General features: G+C 40.3%; 1 protein-coding gene across 2 annotated transcripts; it reads right to left on the bottom strand.

Moving 5' to 3' along the window:
• Window positions 1-12: 12 nt before the first annotated feature.
• Window positions 13-23,895, bottom strand: clcn1a (chloride channel, voltage-sensitive 1a). Of its 2 annotated transcripts, XM_058404467.1 has the most exons (23): window positions 23,767-23,895; window positions 20,214-20,457; window positions 19,737-19,868; window positions 19,286-19,414; window positions 17,440-17,573; window positions 17,264-17,341; window positions 15,978-16,056; window positions 15,690-15,815; window positions 15,414-15,498; window positions 14,797-14,898; window positions 14,526-14,610; window positions 14,270-14,425; window positions 12,897-12,966; window positions 12,656-12,766; window positions 10,231-10,444; window positions 5,497-5,630; window positions 5,215-5,396; window positions 4,876-4,960; window positions 4,641-4,726; window positions 4,489-4,533; window positions 3,399-3,503; window positions 2,817-2,903; window positions 13-2,732 (listed from the first exon to the last, which is right to left on the bottom strand). In XM_058404467.1, the coding sequence occupies exons 1-23, from the start codon at window positions 23,815-23,817 to the stop codon at window positions 2,274-2,276; spliced, it is 2,979 nt and encodes a 992-aa protein (XP_058260450.1). In that variant the 5' UTR covers window positions 23,818-23,895; the 3' UTR covers window positions 13-2,273. The 2 variants fall into 2 exon arrangements, with proteins under 2 accessions (XP_058260450.1, XP_058260451.1); XM_058404468.1 differs by lacking the exon at window positions 19,286-19,414 and having other exon boundaries at window positions 23,767-23,817.

The raw sequence follows: 23,895 nt of genomic DNA, 5'->3' as shown, positions 1-23,895 counted from the left end.
TTGTCATGATTTATTGCATAATTATTAGTTTCCCCCAACAAACGTTTACCGTATACATAATTCATTGGAATGGGAATCTGTTACATCACATTCTATTCATTTCTTCTACTGAAAATAAACCTAGTAAAGCTGTTCCTAATACTACTAAACCTGCCTAAATAATACTAAACATACAAGTTCTATTCAGACCGAATGAGCAAGAGAGAAATAAATAAAGGTAGAATGTATATCAGGATTTGTAAAATAACAACTAAGTGCTTGTGATTTTCTCCAACTGACACCTGACGTGATCCTTCGGGTAATATGTACCATAAAGTGAACAGAAAGGATCAGCATATATAGTACATATTGATCGTGTATACCAAGAATCGTTCGTTTTAAAGACATTAGAGCAACCTGAGAGAAGTAGAAATCGGGATGTGAGATAACGATTGGGGTTCTTTTTTTTTTTTTTTGAAGGGGAAAATTGTCAACAATTCGATCTGGATGGCTTAGATTAATATGTGCACAGGAAAACATCCAGATAAAGTCTATTCTGTGCATTGGTTTTAACAGACACCTGAACATCACACTCATATTTTCATTCTTCTGTGTGGTGGTGGCTCAAGTGGTTAAGGCTCTTGGTCTTGAACAGAAGATCGGGGTTCAAGCCCCAGCACCGCCAAGTTGCCACTGTTGAGCCATTGGGCAAAGCCCACAACCCACCCTGCTCCAGGGGTGCTGCATCATGGCTGACCCTGTGCTCTGACCACAACCTCCAAGGATGGGATATGTGAAGAAAGCATTTCAGTGTGCAGTAATGTATATGTGACAACTTGTTGAACATCTCCAGATTTATTCCCCCTGTGCCATTTTACTCCACTCTTCTCTTCTGTGAAGGTTTCTCTTTCCACTAGATGTTGGATTGTGTCTGTGGGGGATTAGTGATCATTCAGCTACAAGAGCATTAGTGAGATCAGACACTGATGTTGAGGAGGTCTGGGGTTCAGTCAGTGTTCCAGTTCATCCCAAAGGTGTTCAGTGGGGTTGAGTCAGAGTCAGGGCTCTGTGCAGGACACTCCAGTTCTTCTACTCCAACCTTAACCTCTACACCATGTCTTCATGGAGGTCTGTGTGCTTTATGCACAGCTCCATTGCCAAGCGGGAACAGGGTTGGAGGAAATTGTAATGCTACAGAATATTAAAAAATGTGTAGAAACAATTGTGGCAACGTTTTGAGGAATATGGCTGTGAGGGTCAGGTGTCCAAGACACTCTTGGCCATAACATTTTTATGAGTCGGTAAAATTCCTGGTCTGCAGCTGAAGTAGTTAAGCACACTGCAGGTTTAAGATAAACTGAAAAAATGAACCACACAACACTTAAACAACGTTGACTAGCTAAATTATGACAAAGATCTCTTAAGGGGCAGCAAGCAGGGCTAGAATGGCATCCAGCCAGAAACAGCCATATAAAACACCCATGAGACATGAAGTTCCTACTCATCCATTACAAGTTCCTTCTCAGTTTTATGGATTGAGGTCAAATCAACATGGCTGCACAAAGCATCCAAAGTAAACAGAGTAGCACTTTGTATCTTTTAACGAGCTTCAGATACAGATATATTCACTTGTTAAATCAATAACTGCTTAATTAAAGCTGTTTGAGGAGGTAAATAAACATCACTCATTACAGTTAGCTGGCTAGCTTTTCCTAAAAAATATTGAGGCATACAGGGTGTTTTTTTCCAGTTGATAAATTCACCAATGTTGGAAATGATAACCTGGATTTTACTACTTATAAGGTAGGTCTAATGAGGCAGAATACTGGATGGCTCTATGGAGGAGGTGCTTATGTATAGTGTCCTGAAACTGTCTTAAAAACCAGCCAGAGGGGGACACAGGTGGACACCAGCCCTGCTGGAACTAAAAGGACATTGCTGTGTACTACATTGTTATTATGTTATTAAGTACTGTCCATTAGATATTTACATATTTTGATGTTTCTTTTTTGACCAAATGACGTTAATTTGATTCAATGGAGTGGATTTATATGGCTCTACAGATGATTTTCATATGAAGCTTCTTACTTAAAAAGAAAACATACAACACGAAAAAACAGAAAATCAACATTTGCTAACAAAATGTTTAGCTTAACTGCTTACCAAAATCTACTTTCAACACAGACACGTCAGATTACGACTAGCTAAAATTCATATCCAATATCGCACATGACACAACATAAAAAAAACAGATTATAAAAATAAAATAAGGGTAAAATGAACAGATTATAAACTTAAAGGGGTTCATCGTCATCACTTTCTTTATCAGCATCTCTTTTCTCCTCAGGGACAGGTCCCAGGGATGAGAGCAATATAGTTGGATGAGATGAAGGAGTTTGAGATGGGCTGCCGTTGGGACTTCCTGCCTCGCTGATACTTCTTGCTGTCTGAGGGCTGCTGCTTTCATTGCTGCTTGTTGTCGTAGAGCTACTGCTGGTTACCACTATCTCCCGCGTTACTCCTTCGATCCACACTTCCGCCTCCTCCTGCTGTCGGACAGGGGCTAGAGGAGCTGGGGGAACCTCTTGGGATGAAAGTTGGAAGGATTCAGGGGCGGAGGTGGACTTTGGGGATGCTGGAGCTGAAGGGGTCTGGGTCGGCTTGGAGTACTTACGGATGGTGTCACGGAAGCTGGCTAGAGGGGGGCGCAAGCGGACACCGCTCCGCGTCGAGCCTTCGATGGCTTTCTGAAGCTGATAAATGATAAAGAAAAATAATTTGAATATAAGTATATAGTTTGATGAGTGTATAGAAATATAATATCTGCATTTATTTACCTCTTTCAGTGCTACAACTCCCACTAACTTGCCTATGCTGGTTACGTAGGCATGACTGAGGCCCAGTAAGGAGAACAATGTATGGGTCTGGGTGGAAAAAAAAAGTCAGTGGTCACCAGACACCATCTTCACCTACAGTCAAAGTACTCAAAGTATCCGAGGTACAAGAGAGTATATTACTCAAAGTGGCTACCAGTTCATTTTACAATTCAATGTACTTTTATTTGATTTTAAACCTTTTGATAGCATGGGTCCAAGTTATATTTCTGACATCTTCTGGCTACATTCATCTCTCTGATCCAAAAAGATGAAAAATTGTTTTTCAATTAATGTTTTTTGTTTTGTTTTGTTTGGCTGCTCCCCATTCAGGGTCACCACAGTGGATTATCTGATCTATATATCTGATTTAGCACAGGGTTTAAACCAGATGCCCTTCTTTATAGCACTGAGACCCAGGCATTGAACCCAACAAACTTTTTAAAATGTCTTACCACAAAAACAATTAGCAAGAGATGAATTATTTGTAAGGTTTGGTGCTTAGAGATAAAAATCCCAATCCAAGATGCTGGAAGTTAATCTCACCTTGTGTAGTGACGTTCTCTCCACCAGCTGAAAAGGAGATGGATCTATCTTCACCCTCTCAAGTTCCAGTGGCTTATCTGTCTCTGATTCCTCCCATGCTTTAACCTGTTTCAAACGATACCAGATGAGGTCAAAACACAGCAAATATGTAAGTCATGTCTGCCTGGCCAAAAAAAAGTCACCCCCTAGATTCAACTTGGCAAATACACCTATCAGGCTCAACATTATAACCACCTGCCTAATATTGTGTTGGTCCCCCTTTTGCTGCCATAATAGCCCTGAGCTGTCAAGGCATGGACTCCACTAGATTCCTGAAGATGTGCTGTGGTATCAAATCGTGAAAAAGTAACAGCAGAACTATGGCCATGGCTATGTTTAATCGTGAAAGTAAGTGCATTTCCACATGCACAATGTGAAGAGGATTGACAATAAACAGCTGTGTAGCCTTAAGATTAAGGCGCTCTGGAACTGTGAAAAATCATGGTCATGTGAGTCCATATTTATCGTGTTCCAGAGTGATGGACACATTATAGGGTAAGAAGAGAAGTGGATGAAGTGATCTCATCATGCCTTGTGCCTACCATACAAGCCTGGTAGGGGCAGTGTTATAATCTAGGGTTGCTTGAGATGGTCAGGTCGAGCTGCAGCAACGTTACCTGCCCAAAAAAGAGGTCTGCTGACTACCTGAATATACATAATGACCAGGTTTTTCCATTAATAGTTTTTTTTATTGGCACAAGTATATTCAAGTATAACAATGCCAGGATTAAATTGTGAAAGAGTGGGTCATGGAGCATGAGACACATGGACTGGCCACCACAGGGTCCCGACCTTAACCTCATACAGAATCTTTGGAATGTGCCGGGGAAATCAATTCCAGATCTTGGCGAGAAATTAATGCAACTTTGGATGGAAATAAATGTGACATTGCATAAGCTTACCCAAATGATGCCAAGGTGAATATGGTCCAACAAATTATTAGAGTGTGCGCTTTTTTTTTGACCAGGGAGTGTGTTACAAAAGTGTGTCATGTCCAAGTACAAATAAATATACAAATGATTTGAAATCCTGTTTTAAGTAAAATCACAACCTCTTCTGGTGTCATTGTATCAGTGAGGGGTGGAGGAGTTGGCTCCTAGGAACGAAAACAAATATATACACATAAATTTATCATTTATGAGCAGTATCAGAAAACTAGATTTCAATTACTTAATAATCTACTTGAATACATTAAGTATGCACCTTTGAAGGCTCTTCTGCTTGTCTTTCTGAAGAGGACGAGAAAAGGTTGTGTAAAGTTCTCCTGAAAGACTGGAAAGGACCTTTAGCTGGAGTAAAAAGTAAAAGTGAAAAATAAAACCCACATTGTTGTACAACAGTAACTGTCAGGTATTGAAACTGATGGTAATGATTCTTCTGTCTGATATGTTTATGTAATGTGATTTTAATAAGGATCCCTTCTACAACATCGACTCACCAGGAGGGGTACGAGGATTGGTGGTTGGCTCTGGCTGTTTGGGTGAAGGTAAAGGGCCGTTCCTTTCTTCCAGCATTGGTGCGTTCTGAGATGGTGAAAGACAACAGTGGTTTAAACCTGAAACCCAATCCACACTGACCATTTCTCCTTCTACAAACATCAACTTCCTTCTTCTTTTCTTCTAACTCTGTTGCATGTCAGTGTAAAATTTCTAGCATCTTAACTGAAACACAGTTACTTAACAAAAGGAGAATAAACTGCACTATGAATCACAATTCCAAACAGATAGCCACAAAATATATTAGTTTCAAAGCAACATCTAGAATAAATTTCTCCCACCTTTTCACCACCACTCTCTTCTCCTTCTTCATCTACAAAGGCAATGGATTCCCAGCTGGCATATAGCCCTTGGCCTTGCAAACCCTCTTTCTGTGTCAGGATCCGTCGCTCTGCTGATAGCCACCAGTCACAAAGAGCAAGAAGCTCAGACCGCTCAATACTTCCCAAAAGGATCATAGATTCTTGAGTTGAAAAACAGGGGGTGAATTGTTAGATCATTTTAACTTGCTTTTTCCAAGCATATATTTTGTATTTCAGGTACGCCATTTTATAAATTCTCACCTTTTGAGTCCACCAGAGGGAAATTGTTGAGAGATGTGGAGTTTAGTAAATGTACCACTTCTCTGTACGTGGACTGTGAGCACAGATATTTCACTTTTCTCACCATGATGTCTTCAACAAAGATGTTATATTGACTGTGAAAGGAGAAATTGGACAATATCACTGACCAACGATTGGTAACCATAATGGAAATGAGCAAAAATAAATATATTAAACAAATACTTCATGCAATTAATGATACATTGTGCTTACATATCAGACACCGTTTTATTTTAACACAATATTGTGTGGAATTGAGGGAATGTTCGAACACCAGTTTGTGAATGGAAGGCAGAGCCAAGAAAATTGATTGGTACACCAATGTGGAACTGCTGTAACAAGGATAAAGGGGGGAGAGAAGAGAGCCACAAGAGAGAAACAGACAGAGAGAGAGAGAGAGAGCTGAGAAGTCTGTATATATGTGCAGAGGAAGATAAAAGTGCTGAAAATCAAAAGCCAAAGAAAAAAGAGCCTTTGTTTTGCGTTGGCACAAGCCTACCTCCTGGCTCCACATTTTTGGTCTACCTCAAAAAGTGTTACACTGAAGCTGAATCCCATCACAGAGTCCTTGCCACTCACAGGGATCTTTGAAACCCTCTACAAAATCATTAAAACCCTCACCAGAATCCACATGATTCTGTATGCTCCTCAAGCTACATACAGACCAGCACAAGCCTTTCACCAAGCTCCGGCTACAGAGCCTGGGCCAACTAGCAGGTACTGCAGAAGCTGCCCCAGAGGCTGAAGCAGCCATACCCCACATCTTTCCTTCGAAAGTGAGATGACAAAATGATCTGGATGATATGGTTCTTCAAGCTCTTCAATTATTGGGCTTTCTAGACTCTCAGAGGACAGACCACCTGCTGCCACTATTGAAGGAAGCCCAGCTTGTGGCTCAACAGCTTCTGGTCACAAACATGCTGAAGTACCTGGTCCTAAAGAGGGTCAACCACAACAGCAAAAAACAGTGATACTTAGTGCGTTAGGATGCCTGCTCACATCTGCCCACCATCTCTGCTACACCTCTCAAAGATGGCTGCTGGTAGAAGAGTGCATCCCCAAGGATGTCTTTAACCTCTTGTAGATCTTTGTCACTCAACTATCAGTGGGGATGTTGGAATGAATCCAGGGCAGTCTAATTGGCAGAAGACCACAGGCCCAACCTTCTTCTTCCCTCTCTCTCTCTCTCTCTTTTACTCTCATTTTCTCCCTTTCATCCCCACCCTTCCCCATCTCTGTGCATAGTGGCCTAATCCAAAACCAGTCCCCCACAGGCTGCCCACAATTAAGCTGGGACCTATTGTATACTGTTGAGTATTCAAGGGTACATACCACAAAGTGATGAATTCAGGCTGTAACTAAACCTGAATTCACTAGTGTCTGGTTCAAGGTGAGGTATTGGGTACAGTATGCTGAGTGAAGGTGAGGTGTGTGCTGGGGGATGTATATGACTATCCCTCCTGCCCCCTGCCCTTTGGGTTAATCCCACTCAGGAATTTCCTTTTGTAGTAGACATGAGCCAAAACCCTCAAGTAATTGAAAAGTACTTGATAGTCAGCATGTTCCACCCAATGTTCTTAACTTGATTATAAAGGCTATTGGAATAGGTTTTAACAGGTTAATCAAACCCTTAAAATCATAATTTGAAAGTTTGTACATGAGGACATTAGGAATTGTGTCAATTGACTCAACCCCCAATTCTTTGTAAGAGGGTGCTACATGGGTGCAAGCCTTGCTGCATTTTAGATGTTGTTAGAAAATTGCAAGTCTGGAAAGTTTGCTATGAGGTAATGCAAACTGATGGCTGAAGGCAGGGTGCAGCAGATATACCACCTCATTCTCCTTAAGCCATGGAGTAAAGTGGTCCCTGTGGCATTGACGATAGTTGTGCCGTAGAGTGAGGAGTTAGGACCAGATGTGAATCTAATAATGGAGGTTCAATCCACCCATGTCTTTTTTGGAAACCACTTTTAACCGTGTCAAATCATGGAGGTTGCCAAGTTGCAGGCTGGACTTGACAAAGGAATCTTGGCAGATCCCTTTCTTCCTAAGAGCCAAGTCCTAAAAAGAGGTGAGACTGTTTTTGGGGCTGACTGGCTATAATTGTAGGTTTGTGACTAATTATTCAGCTATCACCAACCAGCAGACTGACCTCACCAAAAAGGGAGCACCAGATCCAGTCCAGTGGACAAAGCCATGCCAACAGGCACGTGTTGTCCCACATGGTGGAGGGGGAGGAGTACATCAGCTGCAAGCACTTAGGCTGAAAGAGTGACTACAGCACAAATGAGAAAGACTGTCCATGAAGTAGGCAGTCCTCACCCTCAGATACTATCTGTTGTGACAAGCCATCACCACTGATCACTCATTGTTATGCAGATGGCTGTGGCGGATTTCCTCTCTCAGCATGGGGGAATAGGCGATAGGGAGTCGGGCAGTGCAGGATTGTTTTAACACGTGTTCTGTGTTTCACAGAGCAGAAGCAAGGATAAAGGTGGGAAGAGACAAGAGCTGCACACAAGAGACCTGTGTATATGTGTGTGTGTATACATAAGTGCATAGGAAGATAAAAGCACTGTGAAAATTGAAAGCATACTGACAAAGAATAAAGGAGCCTTTGTTTTGAGTCATCCCAAGTTCCTCATTTCCAGTCCACCTTAGTAATGTGTCGCATTGTGTTGCTGCTATATCCAAACAAATCAGTTTATATCTTAATTTCTTTACAAACTGAGTGTGTACAATGCAGCATAGTGATATTTACTGCAAATACAGAATATTTTTCATAAATTCACACTTTTCTGAAATAGTTTATGCCCATGACTGTATGTCTTGCTCCAGTGGATTATCTCACCTGTATACATTTGCACCTGTTGCTGTAATTATAAAGGCAAAATACTATGATCACCCCAAGAGTTCTGTTAATATGCACTATGTAGTTATTTATAATCCTACACTATCCATTGTTACCCAAATGATAGGTTTCTTTTTGGGACCAGGTCCTCTCAAAGTTTCTTCTTCATGCCACCTCGTGGAGTTTTTCATTGCCAAGGTAGCCTCTGACTAGATCATTAGGAATCTAAATCTACTTCTGGATTTCTGTAAGTTTGTTTTGTTACAATACTTATTTATTTATTATTAAGTACAATCCAAAAAATAGAAAAATACAAAAGGAGCTAAAGATCAAAAACACTGAAATGAAGATGTACAGAAAGCCATTGATGAATATAGACAGCATAAGATCAGCTACATGTCACAGTCACAAAAAATGTGGATTGCGTACAGATGTGGATGTGAGAATAAGAATTATACAAAATTGAGCTGGTAGCAGCTCAGCCTTGCTGGGATTTAGTTTCCTGGATTTAGCTGCCATCCATGACAAGAGGCCTGGAAGATATGCTAAGATCCAGAGTATCTTAGTCAGGAAACAAGAGGATGAGTAAAACATCAGCATAACAATGATATGAAAATCCATCTGAGAATATGACCTCACTAAGAGATACAGAGGGAGAACAGAAGATAAACCTTGTGGGAAACCAGTGGAGAGTCCAAGTAGAGTAGATGTGGATCCCCTTGGTGTCACTGGTTATGACTGTCACCCCAAGAGAAGCAAATCACTGTCATGTTTTACCATAAATTTCAAGACTCATGAGGATGGATAGGAGAGACTTGTGATTGACCATGTTGAAGGGGGCTGAAAAGGTCAAGGAGGATGAGGACTGATGATTGTTTGGCAGGTCAGTAGTTGCTGAAGTAGCCCTTGTGGGACCTTGGGACCTTGATAGGAATAACCCTTGATGAATAACCGTTACTATCTTAAGGCACTATGTACATGATCTGATGTTTTGGAATCATATTTAATGGAAGTAAGGATGGGGAGATGGTCTTATGAGGAGGTGGGTTTGCTGGACAAGATAATCTACAGGATCTCTTCTATATAAAGAGGAAAAAAAGGAAATACGAAGGTAAGAGTGATTGTGAGGAGCAGACATTAGGTCCAAAAGGGAAGGATCAGCAGTGAATACTAATCTTCTCATTAAAGAAGGTGGCAAAGTTATCAGTAGTCAGGAAAGAGAGTAAAGGATGATGCAGAGGGCTAGAAAGTAAAGAAAAAATACTGCAGGCTTTGCATACATCAGACGAGGACATTCCCAGGTTTTTCTTGCAGAAGGATGTCTTAGTGGCTGTCATGTCAGATGAAAACTTTAACAGAAATAATTGGTATAAGAGGAGATAAAAATGTGCAGAGACCAAATCATGCTGCAGCACTACTGATCAGTTATAGGGGTGGCAGCCAAGGAAAACCTTCCAGGAGTAAGTTTAGCATTAGTCCGATATCAAGATGATCAAGAACCTGAGCAGCCTGCCTGGAGAAAAATGGCTAGATATAGGAGAAATGCAGGAGAACCTGCATACTTCAGTTATGCAAAATGAGGGAAGGAATGTTGGCTGCCTATTTACTCTCAGTGCTGATTGTTCAATACTGTCCAATATTCTCCAACATTTTTCATACAGCTAAGTGAAACAAGAAAGATGCAACCAGAAATAGGCTTACATATGGAATAGCCATAAAACAACATTTAACCAGAAATCCTAGATGTCACAAAATGAATAAAAACTTCTCTGTAATTCATTCAAGTGTACACTGTGATCCATGTAATGAAAACAATGCACTACTACTAACACACGTGTTCTCACCTGATATGTCCGAAACCTAGCTCTGGGAGGTAGGGCAATTTCTTGACCTGGATGATGGAGTCATAGAGTGAGGGTTGAAGTCCTTGTGCTACCATATTCGCCAGGATAACTGCTACCATCATGGGCAGAATGTGAGAGATCTGACCAGTCAGCTCAAAACAAATCACAGCAGTAGAGACTGTATGAGTGACAGCCCCTGTCATCGCTGCTGCACCTGCAAAAAAAGAAACATACTTAACAATAGACAGAATTTACTGTGGAATACACCATACACTTTATGCTGCCCAAGCATCCACTGATGACAGTCTGGTGAGGTGTTACAACATTTCCTCACACGTGGCACCTCAGTCAATTAATTAGCATGCTACTTGCCCTGAAATACACACTCCAATTTGCAGTTATTGACCTTTCTGTAAAGGAGCTGATCAAAACCAGGCTCTAGGCAGAGGAAAACCTAGGAGAGCATACAAAGTGTCTCAAAATTAAGAAACTAGAAACCAGCACAGCTAAATGTCAAAAGCAAAATATTAAAGCAGGCTAGACAAATCCTAGGTGTGAAAGTACATCAGATTCTTTGGGAGTGTTAGCCAACCTGCCAGTTGGGTGCTTTACAGATCAAAACAGAGGTAATTTGGAAGCAACCATAAGGACCTGATGCTAATGTTGCAGAGGAAGAAACTTTAGGTCCACCAGCCCAGAGCCTTGTTCGGGCTCATAGCCTCAACAATTTAAATAAGTGATATATCTGTGATTTCTTCCCAAGGTTATACACTATATTGCCAAAAGTATTCGCTCACCTGCCTTGACTCGCATATGAACTTAAGTGACATCCCATTCCTAATCCATAGGGTTCAATATGACGTCGGTCCACCCTTTGCAGCTATAACAGCTTCAACTCTTCTGGGAAGGCTGTCCACAAGGTTTAGGAGTGTGTTTATGGGAATTTTTGACCATTCTTCCAGAAGCGCATTTGTGAGGTCACACACTGATGTTGGACAAGAAGACCTGGCTCTCAGTCTCCGCTCTAATTCATCCCAAAGGTGTTCTGTCGGGTTGAGGTCAGGACTCTGTGCAGGCCAGTCAAGTTCATCCACACCAGACTCTGTCATCCATGTCTTTATGGACCTTGCTTTGTGCACTGGTGCACAGTCATGTTGGAAGAGGAAGGGGCCAGCTCCAAACTGTTCCCACAAAGTTGGGAGCATGGAATTGTCCAAAATGTCTTGGTATGCTGAAACATTCAGAGTTCCTTTCACTGGAACTAAGGGGCCAAGCCCAGCTCCTGAAAAACAACCCCACACCATAATCCCCCCTCCACCAAACTTTACACTTGGCACAATGCAGTCAGACAAGTACCGTTCTCCTGGCAACCCAGACTCGTCCATCAGATTGCCAGATGGAGAAGCACGATTCGTCACTCCAGAGAACGCGTCTCCACTGCTCTAGAGTCCAGTGGCGGCGTGCTTTACACCACCGCATCCGACGCTTTGCATTGCACTTGGTGATGTATGGCTTGGATGCAGCTGCTCGGCCATGGAAACCCATTCCATGAAGCTCTCTGCGCACTGTTCTTGAGCTAATCTGAAGGCCACATGAAGTTTGGAGGTCTGTAGCGATTGACTCTGCAGAAAGTTGGCGACCTCTTCGCACTATGTGCCTCAGCATCCGCTGACCCCGCTCCGTCAGTTTACGTGGCCTACCACTTCGTGGCTGAGTTGCTGTCGTTCCCAAACACTTCCATGTTCTTATAATACAGCTGACAGTTGACTGTGGAATATTTAGGAACGAGGAAATTTCACGACTGGATTTGTTGCACAGGTGGCATCCTATCACAGTTCCACGCTGGAATTCACTGAGCTCCTGAGAGCGACCCATTCTTTCATAAATGTTTGTAAAACAGTCTGCATGCCTAGGTGCTTGATTTTATACACCTGTGGCCATGGAAGTGATTGGAACACCTGATTCTGATTATTTGGATGGGTGAGCGAATACTTTTGGCAATATAGTGTATCACCAGCTTTTGTTAACCAATAGACTGACATCATTCTGTAGAACGCTAGTTACTTATGAAACTCATTTGGAACCAGCACCAATCAAGTAGGATCTCAGCTAGATGTTTTCAGGGAATGACTGCTGTATGACAACAGTATTTATATAAAATAATTCATCATAGATTTATTTTTTGACTTCAGTGAAGGTTGATGCCTTCATGCCTGTACACAAGACAGATTCCGGGCAGTTCTCAGTGAATATATAAAGAAAAGTTTCTTATACAGAATCACACAGAATCAAATCAGTACTTAAACATAGCATTTGCTTCCATATGATGGTTTGTGCTGAAGAGAGAAAATTAGAGAAGAGAAGAGAAGAGAAGAGAAGAGAAGAGAAGAGAAGAGAAGAGAAGAAAGTTGGAAGTAAGACTGACCAATGACAGCATACCCTCCAGGAATGATCCGGTAGAGGATGCCATCAAACAGGATGCCATGAGGAAATAAGGTAGCCATGATCTCTCCTATTAGGCGACCAAATGATGCACCTAGACAGAGAGAGAGAGAGAGAGATTTAAGTGGCTTGTACTCTACCTGGCCTAAATGATGACTTCATTAACAACAGATAGATAACGTATTACATTAATTAATACAATTTATACATTTCTGTTTTCTTACCAAGTACAAACACAGGCATGAATGCTCCAGAGGGAATGGGCATTGTTGTTGAAACGGCCGACATCCATAACTGTAAAATACCATGCGATACGATTCATTTCAAGCTAGTTTATTCAATAAAAAGTTGAAAAGTCTTAAAAAGTATTTAGTTTACATTGTTTATGCTAAAGCCAAAGAATGGCAGTGTTAGAAAAAATTAAATTGCAATAAACTATTATTAGAAGTCACTTTAAACATTTTGAACATTTTGATGTGTATAATATCCTCGGCCAGCCAGTTTTACCATGCTTTGAGATCATTTTAATTGCTAATTTCTATCATAAAAGATTGATATCAGAAAAAGATATCCATAAGGTCTTAAGAGGAGATTCCACTCTGGGATCATGTGGGAATGTGGTGGACAGAAGCAGCTTTCTACTTTCAGGAAAGACTGTAACAGGTTTATGACTCTCAGTGAGACGCAATCCACACGTACAGGGAGAACCGCAGTTGATAGTGAGTTGCTGGGCAACAGCAGCAGGTCAAAAAAAATGACCCTGGCACATGTCCAGCAATTTGTCTGGCAATGTAGACTGTTCCCAACCACACCTGCTGTCATACGTAAACAAGATCGACAGAGAAACACTCAAACATACTAGCAGTATGTAACTACAGGCCACACACCACTGACCAGCCACACACACTACTCAATCTTTCACCTGTGGAATGATCTAATGATCTCATATTCTTACAAAAATAAACTTTCTCATGTGAGTTCATCACAATAACAGTTGACAAAGAACTTACAGAGAGAGAGATGTGGAAGAAGGATTCTGCCAAGAGAACTGTAGACACATTTACACCATTTGGCAGACAACCTTATCCAGAGCAACTTTATGTTATTTTACACAACTTGAGCCATTGAGGGTTAAGGGCCTTGCTCAGGGGACCAGCAGTGGCAGCTTGGTGGACCTGGAATTCAAACTCACACCCATCCCATCAGCAGTCTAGCAGCTTTTATTTTATACTGATGTCACAGTATGACATAGCAGATAATTCTCATAGAACCATTACTGTGTGCACAACAGCTCTTGGGACTTAAAGGTATCTATATATAGATATTATACCCAGAAATAATGTAGCAGAATTGATCTAGATCACTGTGGTTGCTGCCCATCGTTTATGACAATTTATTTATAATAACTGCACGCTATAATCCACAGCATGCAAGTCTCAGCAGTTCTCCTGAAGCGTGATATCTTCTTCAAGCTAATGGTCATATAATCCTACACTTGATCCCTCAGCACAGGACTGTGTCCGTCAAGTTAATAGAGAGCAAAAAAGGTTATGCTAAAATGAAAAAGAAATGTTAATAAATACATAAAGAACTTTACCTTCATGACGAAGAAGATGAGTAGTACGATAAACACACTGACATCCGGATGAAGCCAGGCTGAAGATCGTCCCAGACCAGGTGGAGCAGGAGCACCTTTTATTTTGGTCCAGGTGAAGTTATCAAACAGAGAGTTTATAGCTTCTCTGGGCATTAGCTGTTTTAGAAGATAATTAACACACAATTAATATTGACATTAGAATAGAATTTCAGGATGAAATGATGCTTAGTGAAAGCTGCAGTGTCTTTTGTCTAACCTCTCCTGCCATGAATTGTCCAAAACCTGGAGGGAATGTCAGCGTCGCAATCACAAATGTTACAACGGCTGGAAAAATTAGACGGCTGTTGGAGAGAAAACGGTTTTATTGCACACATTGTAAATAAGTTGCTAAGGCTAGTCAGCTGACTGCAAAATGACCAATACAGGAAAACTAAGTCACTGGATTTAGTACACAGGTCTGATCTGTGGTCATCTGAGATCAAATGTGTAACATATAGTTCAGTGTGACCTCAATTTACATGTCTTACTGTTTGGTAAGAAACCGTGTAAAGGCGTTGGGTCTTCTCATGAACAGGACAACCTGCCGGTTCAAGTAGACGAATAAAGCTCCGAAAAAACCACAGAAAATGCTGTGTAGCAGAGATACAAACATTAGATCAAATTTGATCTACTGCACCAAGCCCGGGAACCAGTACCAACTCATACAAAAATTACAATTGTTCATTCAAACTTAGAATAGGGGAGACACCTTATATACCCTCTACAACCCCAAATTTCAACATATGTGTGTTTAAAATACTTTTAAAAAAATAGTTCAGGTACAAAAAATCAGTAATTCATCTGACATTTGAATTATTTGCGTTATTTTTTCCAAAGATAAGATAAGCGGTGTTAATGCCACACCAAAATGAATCAACTGACATGCAATAAAACATGTTAATATCGGTCAATTTATAAGTGTGAACAATAGAACTGAGATTTCGCAATAATAATAACCAATAACCGGGATGTTAAGGTGCACCGAAAGTCATGTTATGTGCTTTTGGAGATAGTTCTGTGACGTTGTGAGGGTTACACTACAGCAAACATAACTCCAGGATTGTGCCCTCACCACGAACGGCACGTTCTTGCCCCACGCTCTCACCCAATGATGGCGAATGCTGGCAGCTCCTGCAGGTCAAAGGGGAAGTCCATGCGGAACTTGGTGCGGAACAGAGCAGTGATGGTGACTGAAGGACAGAAGATGGTTTGGAGATTTTCGTGTCGAAAAATACGGCACTACACTGTGTAAATGGAATCAAGGCTGAAGTACATAGCATACTACATGTGTCCTATGGTCATCTACTTCTTCTGTGAATAATATTGGACAAACACTTTGTGCTGATGGATTAAAATTTCTGAGTTTTTTTTTAAATCTCACCTGCATCTTTATTGAATACGGAAAGCACCCTGAATATGAAGGCACTAAACGTGGCAGCAAAGTACCCCCTCCAATAGTTCCTCACTGCAAAGAAAGTCGACGTAACCTCAATGCTGAACAACACTCCTAGAGAAGAATAAAAAAGGCAGTAAGAGGAATAAGTATTAAATATTTAGTCTTTCGAGCCATCTGTTACAGTCCAGTAGCTTGCTATTAATATATATACATAAAAAAGACCAGTTATAGAAAAAAACATAAGAAATTTATTAAGTAACTGCCACATTTTACCTCCAAGTGGGGTGCCAAAACAGCAGCCTACCCCCACAGCACAACCGACTGTCAGAATATCTGTGTAGCAATATGGGCTCTACTGACACACAGAGATACAGAAACACATTACAGGGGTGAGGAAAACTCAATAAAATTCTATTATGCAGTTGTGAAACTGTCTCACAGCCTTGCACTGGGTTTGGATTGAGCCCATTTACACATCATCATCATCATCATCATCATCATACACTACGCTGCCAAAAGTTTATAGACACCTGATCATCACACTCATACACTATATTGCCAAAAGTTTTGGGATGTCTGCCTTTACATGCACATGAATGTCATGAGGTTATGGAGTTGTCCTGCCCTTTGCAGCTATAACAGCTTCAACTCTTCTGGGAAGGCTTTCCACAAGGTTTAGGAGTGTGTTTATGGGAATTTTTGACCATTCCTCTAGAAGCGCATTTGTGAGGTCAGACACTGATGTTGGACGAGAAGGTCTGGCTCACAGTCTCCACTCTAATTCATCCCAAAGGTGTTCTATGGGGTTGAGGTCAGGACTCTGTGCAGGCCAGTCAAGTTCCTCCACACCAAACTCACTCATCCATGTCTTTATGGACCTTGCTTTGGTCACTGGTGTGCAGTCATGTTGGAACAGGAAGGGGTCATCCCCAAACTGTTCCCACAAAGCATGAAATTGTCCAAAATGTCTTGGCATGAAGCTGAAGCATTAAGAGTTCCTTTCACTGGAACTAAGGGGCCGAGCCCGACCCCTGAAAAACAACACCTGAATTCAATGATTTGAAGGTGTGTCCCAAAACTTTTGCTAATATAGTGTATGTGCTTGTTGAACATCTTATCCAGATTTATTCCCTCTGCTGTAATAATGCTCTCCACTTTTCTCTTCTGGGAAGTTTTTCCACTAGATGTTGGATTATGTCTGTAGGGATTAGTGATCAATCAGACACAGAGCATATCAGACACTGATGTTATGGGGAGGACTGGGGTTCAGTCAGTGTTCCAGTTCATCTAAAAGGTGTTCATTGGGGTTAAGTCAGAGTCAGTAATCTCTAGTCAGTAGTAACCTCTACACCGAAAGACATTCTAGACAATTGTGTGCATCCAAACTTAGTTTGAGGAAAACCACATATGGGTGTGATGGTCAGGGTGTAGAAACTTTTGGCCATCTCTGTTAAAACTGAATCCAAGTCTATCATTCTTACAGCTCAATACATGTCTTTATAGCACTTATCTGAACTGTAATGAAATGGTGTAAGTCATTTCTAGTAATTTCTCCTTACCCGATAGACCCCAAAGAAAAAGGCCATAATCCTTCTGAGCACAGCGGCACAAATGCTGGCTATGTGTACGAAAGGGCCCTGAGTAACACATAAAAGACACATGACTGGTATGTTACAGCCGATAATTTACAGCCATTAAATTTGCCCATGAAATTTGATATATTTGCGAGCTTTACCTCTTTGCCTACTGGCATTCCGCTTCCTAGTCCAGCAGTAAGGCCAACTGCTTTTGCTGCAAAGGCTTTAACTGTGAGGTACTCTTTCAACACAACTCCTCTAAGGATAGTTTTCATCTCAGGGATACCAGAACCTGAGAAAACAAGATGAAAATGAAGGAGGGTGTGTATGTAAACAAGTGAAGATACACAACGATGAAGAAATAAGACTTTAAAATATTATCAGCCATATCTTGGCAGAAGATGCAAAGAATGTGACACCGATAGACCAGAACGGATCAAGGGTCATGCTGTGCTGTTCTGACTACTTATCACGGTCCAGCAACCATCCACACTGTGCATAAATCAGAACATATTCGTGGAAAGACTTCTGATCCTTGAGGATCCTTTTGCAACCACTTTAGCAGTTAATAAAGCATAAAGAGTGATAGTAATGAATATATCTGGGTGGCTGATATCAATTAGCAGGGCTTTCAAAAAAAACTATTAATATAAGGTTTCATTTCTGGCATCCACATTAGATTATCTGCTGTTAATAAATAAGAAAAATACACAAAATGGAATGAAGTTGCAATGGAGCTTAGGCTGATTTCTTTCTAGGCCAGAGAGTAGATTCATCAAGTTACATCAGGTATGAAATCCAGAAAGCTAAAATCAGTGGTGATTGAAGAGACACAGGAAGAGAATAAGAAGAAGCCTTTATTTGTGACATATTCATTACAGAACACTGCATTATGCACTAAAAACTGCACACAGACTTTATTCATAAACAGTCATTCGTCCATAAATCATTACTGTATTGTTTTCCTGTGCTGCATTTTTTAAAACAAAAATTGTCTACTTATTTTTCCTTTGGTTTTTACAACAAATTTAATTTAATTTAATTGAATTTTTTATTTATTTGTATTTATTTTATTCTTAAAATCCCATTTTTTTCTCCATTCTTATTTGACTCTATTATTTCATGGAGAGTTGTAAAAAGCATTTCACTGTAATTTCAGCTGTTTATGAAAGCGTATGTGACCAATACAATTTCTTCTTTGCATATCCCGGTTTTGGAAGTTAGGGTCAGAGCACAGGTTCAGACGTGATACAGCATTCCTGGAGCAAAGAGGGTTAAGGGCCTCGCTCAAGGGCCCAGAAGTGGCAGCTTGGCAGTGCTGGGGCTCAAACGCCTGACATTCCAGTAACCCAGAGCCTTAACCATTTGAGCCAACATATCCCACACTACAAAATAATTGACCCACACTCTCATATGACTTCTATCTACATGTGAAATACCATCGTGGGTAAATGAACCTGAAATGGTTGATTGTTTCCTGTATTTATCACTCTTTTCCTCCAAAATTCCTTTTGTAGGGCAAAGTAAAAGTCAATGGTCTGGTTATTTTTTGTTTGGGTTTTTTTTTTATGAATGAAATGTCTACAGCTTTTCTGTTGTCCATGATTGGTATTCAGAGGAAAGGCAGTATGGTTTCCATAACCCTTACCACTTGAAAATTAGAAATAAGGTATATAGCTGGCTGGCTATCTTTAAGTGTGTGTAATAATTTGGCCCACATTAATGTTATTATGCCGCTGAAGTCACCTCATGATATAAAGCATGGCTCAACCATAAGACTTTCATCATCAAGGTCCTGACAGATGTTAGATTTCAGCCTTTCCATCTAATACCATAACCAGCCATCATGCAGCATGCAGTGATGTGATACACTTTTAGAGGAGAGTTTCAGAGCTTTAAAATGAGCAGTCGAAGGAGTAGCAGAAGCAGTTAGAATGAAAAATTAACAATATAGCAGAGGGCATAGAGAGGCTAATGGCTCAGGGAACAGCAAAGAGTACACACCGATGGCTTGTGGAGCAACCAGGTTGCAGAAGAAGGAGGCGAACAAGATGAGCGCCATTGGATAGGCGACCCAAACCAAATACTGCAGCGGGACATTTCCCATCAGCTTTCCATACATCCATTTATAAGCTGAGTACGAGGGGGAAGTAGCAGCGATGGAGGAGAGGAGTGATCGAAGAAAGGGAAAAGGTGAGGATAGTGGAAATAGAGGGAGATGGGCGATCATTAGAAAATGGAAATAGTTGTGTGGTGTTAAAAAATGATAAAGAGAACAGAGACAAAGAGAAAATTAAGGAAATAAAGCAACTAAAACATGATTTCTGACCAACTCTGACCAGCAGAGGAGATTAGCAACCCAATTTCTTAGAAGATGTTTGATTAACTACTACACAACCAATAACTTCTGTATGCAATGCATGATAAATCTGGAGATGGAATAGCTTTATGGTACCTTGGAGGCTCTTGGCACTGGCATAGTCCATGGTCCAGCTGACTAATGCCATGGAGAAACCCAGGAGCACTAGAAAGATCCAGTCTTCTCCCAGTTTAGTTACTAGAAACTCCTGTACACGAGCCACACAGTCTGCATGAACAAGAGCATGGATCAGTGGATCAAAAGTGCTTAGCCAGCCAGAGGTATGCTGGGATATTCCAAATGGCATACCAATGGTAATTCAATTTGTTCAGGCTATAAAAATTTCTTCCCAGCAGCACATGACCTACATATTCTATTTGGTTTAACGTCACTCGAGTATAGTGGATGTAGTTTTTTGTCTTTTTTTAGAGCATTGATGCAACACTGCTACAGAATATTCATACCATGTGTTACTAAAAATGTCTGGACGCACACACACACACACACACACACACACAACCTCCCACACATCTGGACCTTCAGCAGAGATTATTCATACTGAAGAAACGCCACCTTTATATTTGGAGTAGTGGGGGTCTTTCTTCATGGAGGATGTGTGCCTCTCCTCGGATTCTTTGCCATCATCTCCTGCATGTGGTTCCCCATGACGTCGGCTTCGGTGTCTGTGACTGTGCCGATGGTGTCCATGATGATGATGATGATGGTGATGGTTTTTCTTCACCTGTTTCTCTGTGAACAGGTGACCAGCCTCTCGTCGACAGGACCCTCCGGGGTGTTCACTGTACTCCCCATACAGCTAGGAATAACAGGAAAAACAATATAATATTTTAATATTATTCTTGACATGATGCTTCCTTTGAGATTCCCACCACACCAGCCAGTCTTTATCAGCCGTCAGTCTCCCCCAGAGATCCACCACTGTATACAGTCTCTCCCTAAGCAAATAAAGACTAAAGGACGATCATAGACGATCAAACTGATTCGTCATATTGATCTCTGTTATATTCCTGGTTCTTTAACCATATTTTTCAAACCTTGCTCAATATTTATCTTAGTTTACCCTCCATCGTTTTCTGTTCATTCTGTAAAGAAATTAGGTCTTACAACCCATTACACATTAGTCATATGCATATTTTGTGATCATAATTTTTTATTAGATTATTTTACACTATTTCAGATTACATACACTATCAAAAGTATGTGGACGCCTGACCATCATTTTTTAAAATTTATTCCCTCCTTCTTGTTATAATCCTGTCCACTCTACTCTTCTGTAAAGGCTTCTCTTTCCACTAGATGTTGGAGCGTGACTGTGGGGATCAGTGATCATTCAGCTACTAGAGCAGCTACAGACACACACTAACACCAGGTACAGGCTGCAAATGATCCATTGTGCTGACAAGCTGTAAATCTATGCCATTCACCAATAATAATAATAATAATAATAATAATAATAATAATAATAATAATAATAATAATAATTTATATGAATATACTGTATAGTAAAATATAGTTCTGTTTCAAATGAAAATATCTTATACATTATATTTTCAAATAGAAATAGTACACATATTTTATTCTACTGTATATACACAATGTATAAAATAACACACACCCAGAAAAAAGAGTATAAACTGTATATAGTCTAGGGGGAGACTCTATAAAAAACATTAATTAATTAATTGAATTTTATATTTAATTGATTAATTAACTTATTTATTTATTTCAGATTATTTTTTTGTTTATCATGATGTTTGATTATCATTGTTATTTTCTGTGATATCAAATAGTATGTATTTTATTGCCATGTGATGCTGCAATTAGTTCCAGCTCCAGCAGTGATCTTTTAAATATTGAATATTTCATGTTTTTGGTCACTTCAGTGCCACAATTTAACCAATTATGCATTTTACAGGATAAACTGAAAATGATAAAACGCCACAGAGGATAAAGACATAATTAATGAGTAAGGTTTTCGAAAATATGGTTAATAGAACATATTTTAAAAAAGGCGGTGCTGATATAACAGAGATCACGATGACAAATCAATATAAACCATTTAGATTTTTCTGCCTCAGCGTAGTCTCGGGCCTCACATGCTGCTGCCTCTATCATTTCTTCTTCTTGTTTATCCATCAGAAGTGAATAGGTTTAAATTATGTGGCTGATTTCATAAATATAAAGGTAAATACAGTATGTACATCACCGTAGCGACGCATACAGCTCCTTTAAATCTAGTAGCATAATAGAGCATGTCTTTAACTCAGATTGTTGTATTTGGATATTGTTTTTAACACAAAAGTGTGAAGTATTGATTTAAAAGCAGCTAACAATAAGTAAAATACCAAGATTCCTACTGGTGACAGATAAGAAAAACATTGTTATGCCTTGATCATAAAATATATTTGCATATGCATGATCATTTCATGTTATTTATTATTTTTTAAAAATGTTTAATCGCTTCTCTTGAATTGTAAGTGTGCTGCTGAAGGATTTATCGAGTATCTCAGTATCTCCCTGCCTCATTACACATTTATCTGGCTCCCTTCCATTAGTCTATCCTATTACTTTTGCTGTTATCACAGTACATGTAATCCCTGTCTACTTTATATTTCACCCCTCCTCTTTCTCCTACTCTGATCTGCCCCATACCTCCATATGGACAGTCCCTTACACCCCCCCCCACCTCACTGGACTGGAGCTACCCCTTTTCCCTCTCTTTCTGTAACCCAACCCGCCAGGCTATTTTTAAACCGTGCGAGCCAACATTCTCTTCCCCACCTTTCTCTCCCTATCTTTCTTTTATTCCTTATTATACCATACGTTTTATTTATCTTTATATATCATTTATCATTAATGAATTCATTCATTTCACATTTATCTTCTAACTATCTGACCGAAATGTATTAAAATGTATGTTTTGTTATTTCCAAAGTGTTAGTGTTACATGACCTTACCCATGCCATCACACAAAGTATCTGGATCTGGTATTTAAACACAGGACCGACTGGAGACTCTATTACATGTCACTGCTGATGGGTATTTACTCCACGGACAACCAGACACCTAAGCGGTCACCATATGATATTATGCAAAGTCAAAAAAAATTTTTTTCTTTTTTAAAGTCCTCTAAAAATAGCTATTCCTTTGAAGTTCTCCATGGTGATGATCATGTTTCTTCATGTATTCCATATGCCTATGCATGCCTACCTATTACAACCTACTACCTATTGCCCTTGCCTAAAGCATCACATCTGAGTTTCCCTCTGCCTCCGTTTCTCGTCCTTACCAGCAGCATTATGAAAATGCAAGCAAATATTTGAAGCCAAGCTATAGGAAGATGATTAGCTGAATAGTTTCCAAACACACACACACACACACAAAAGAGTTAAGAATTAAGTTGTACACCTAGCTTTTCATTGACTTTACTTTAAAATGTGCTGTCTATCTTGCACAATGATAAATGAGTGGGCAATTCACACAACACCCACATGGTAAACTTGTAGTATTACCACTTCAAGCTCTCTCTCTCTCTCTCTCTCTCTCTCACTCTCATCAAAACAGTCCCAGATGTTCTGGAATACTCAGGGCCAAGTTCATCACCCTTGTGACTGGGTGATCGGGTTTACCCTTCACACAACAGTGTAAGTTTATATTTGTCTCTGCATATAAAGTAACACGCTGGTGTGGACTCAAGCATTTTGCAGCTCGATAGAACAATTTCAAACGTTTCAAAGAGACAAAAATGTAAAAACAATTTAAACTATGACAGAGTTGGATAGAAAGGGAAGTAAGTAACGGGGCTGCTCACAGACCAATTTCGATGAACTCAAGAAGAAACATGCAACAGGTTCACTAAACACACGGGTCACGTGTCGATAAAGTTGCCGCTAAGCTCAACAGCTTTGTACTCGCTTGCTCAGTAAAGATCTCAGTGCAACTAAAGTAACGTGTCGTCATGCAGAAATAAATTATGTAACATCAAACCACGATTACAAAAGAGTAAAAAACCAAGCAAACCACACAGCAAGACACCATGTAAGACAGGCTGGTTAAATTTGTCAGAGGATGAAGGACATAGAGAGTGAGAGAAGTTGGGACAAACCAGGGTCCGTTGGTAACTCAGAGCCTTCCTTTGCGATGCATCTGCGGCCATTGACACACTGTCACTGACCCAAAAATAACCCGTGCGTCTGTCTCAGCATTCCCACTCTGGACTGAGTGAGAGTGAGTG

The sequence above is a fragment of the Hemibagrus wyckioides genome, linkage group LG12 (genome assembly GCF_019097595.1).
Source record: "Hemibagrus wyckioides isolate EC202008001 linkage group LG12, SWU_Hwy_1.0, whole genome shotgun sequence".
In the NCBI taxonomy this organism is placed as follows: Eukaryota; Metazoa; Chordata; class Actinopteri; order Siluriformes; family Bagridae; genus Hemibagrus; species Hemibagrus wyckioides.
Note: the sequence above shows the minus strand (reverse complement) of the source record. Positions and strands in the feature narration are given on the sequence as shown.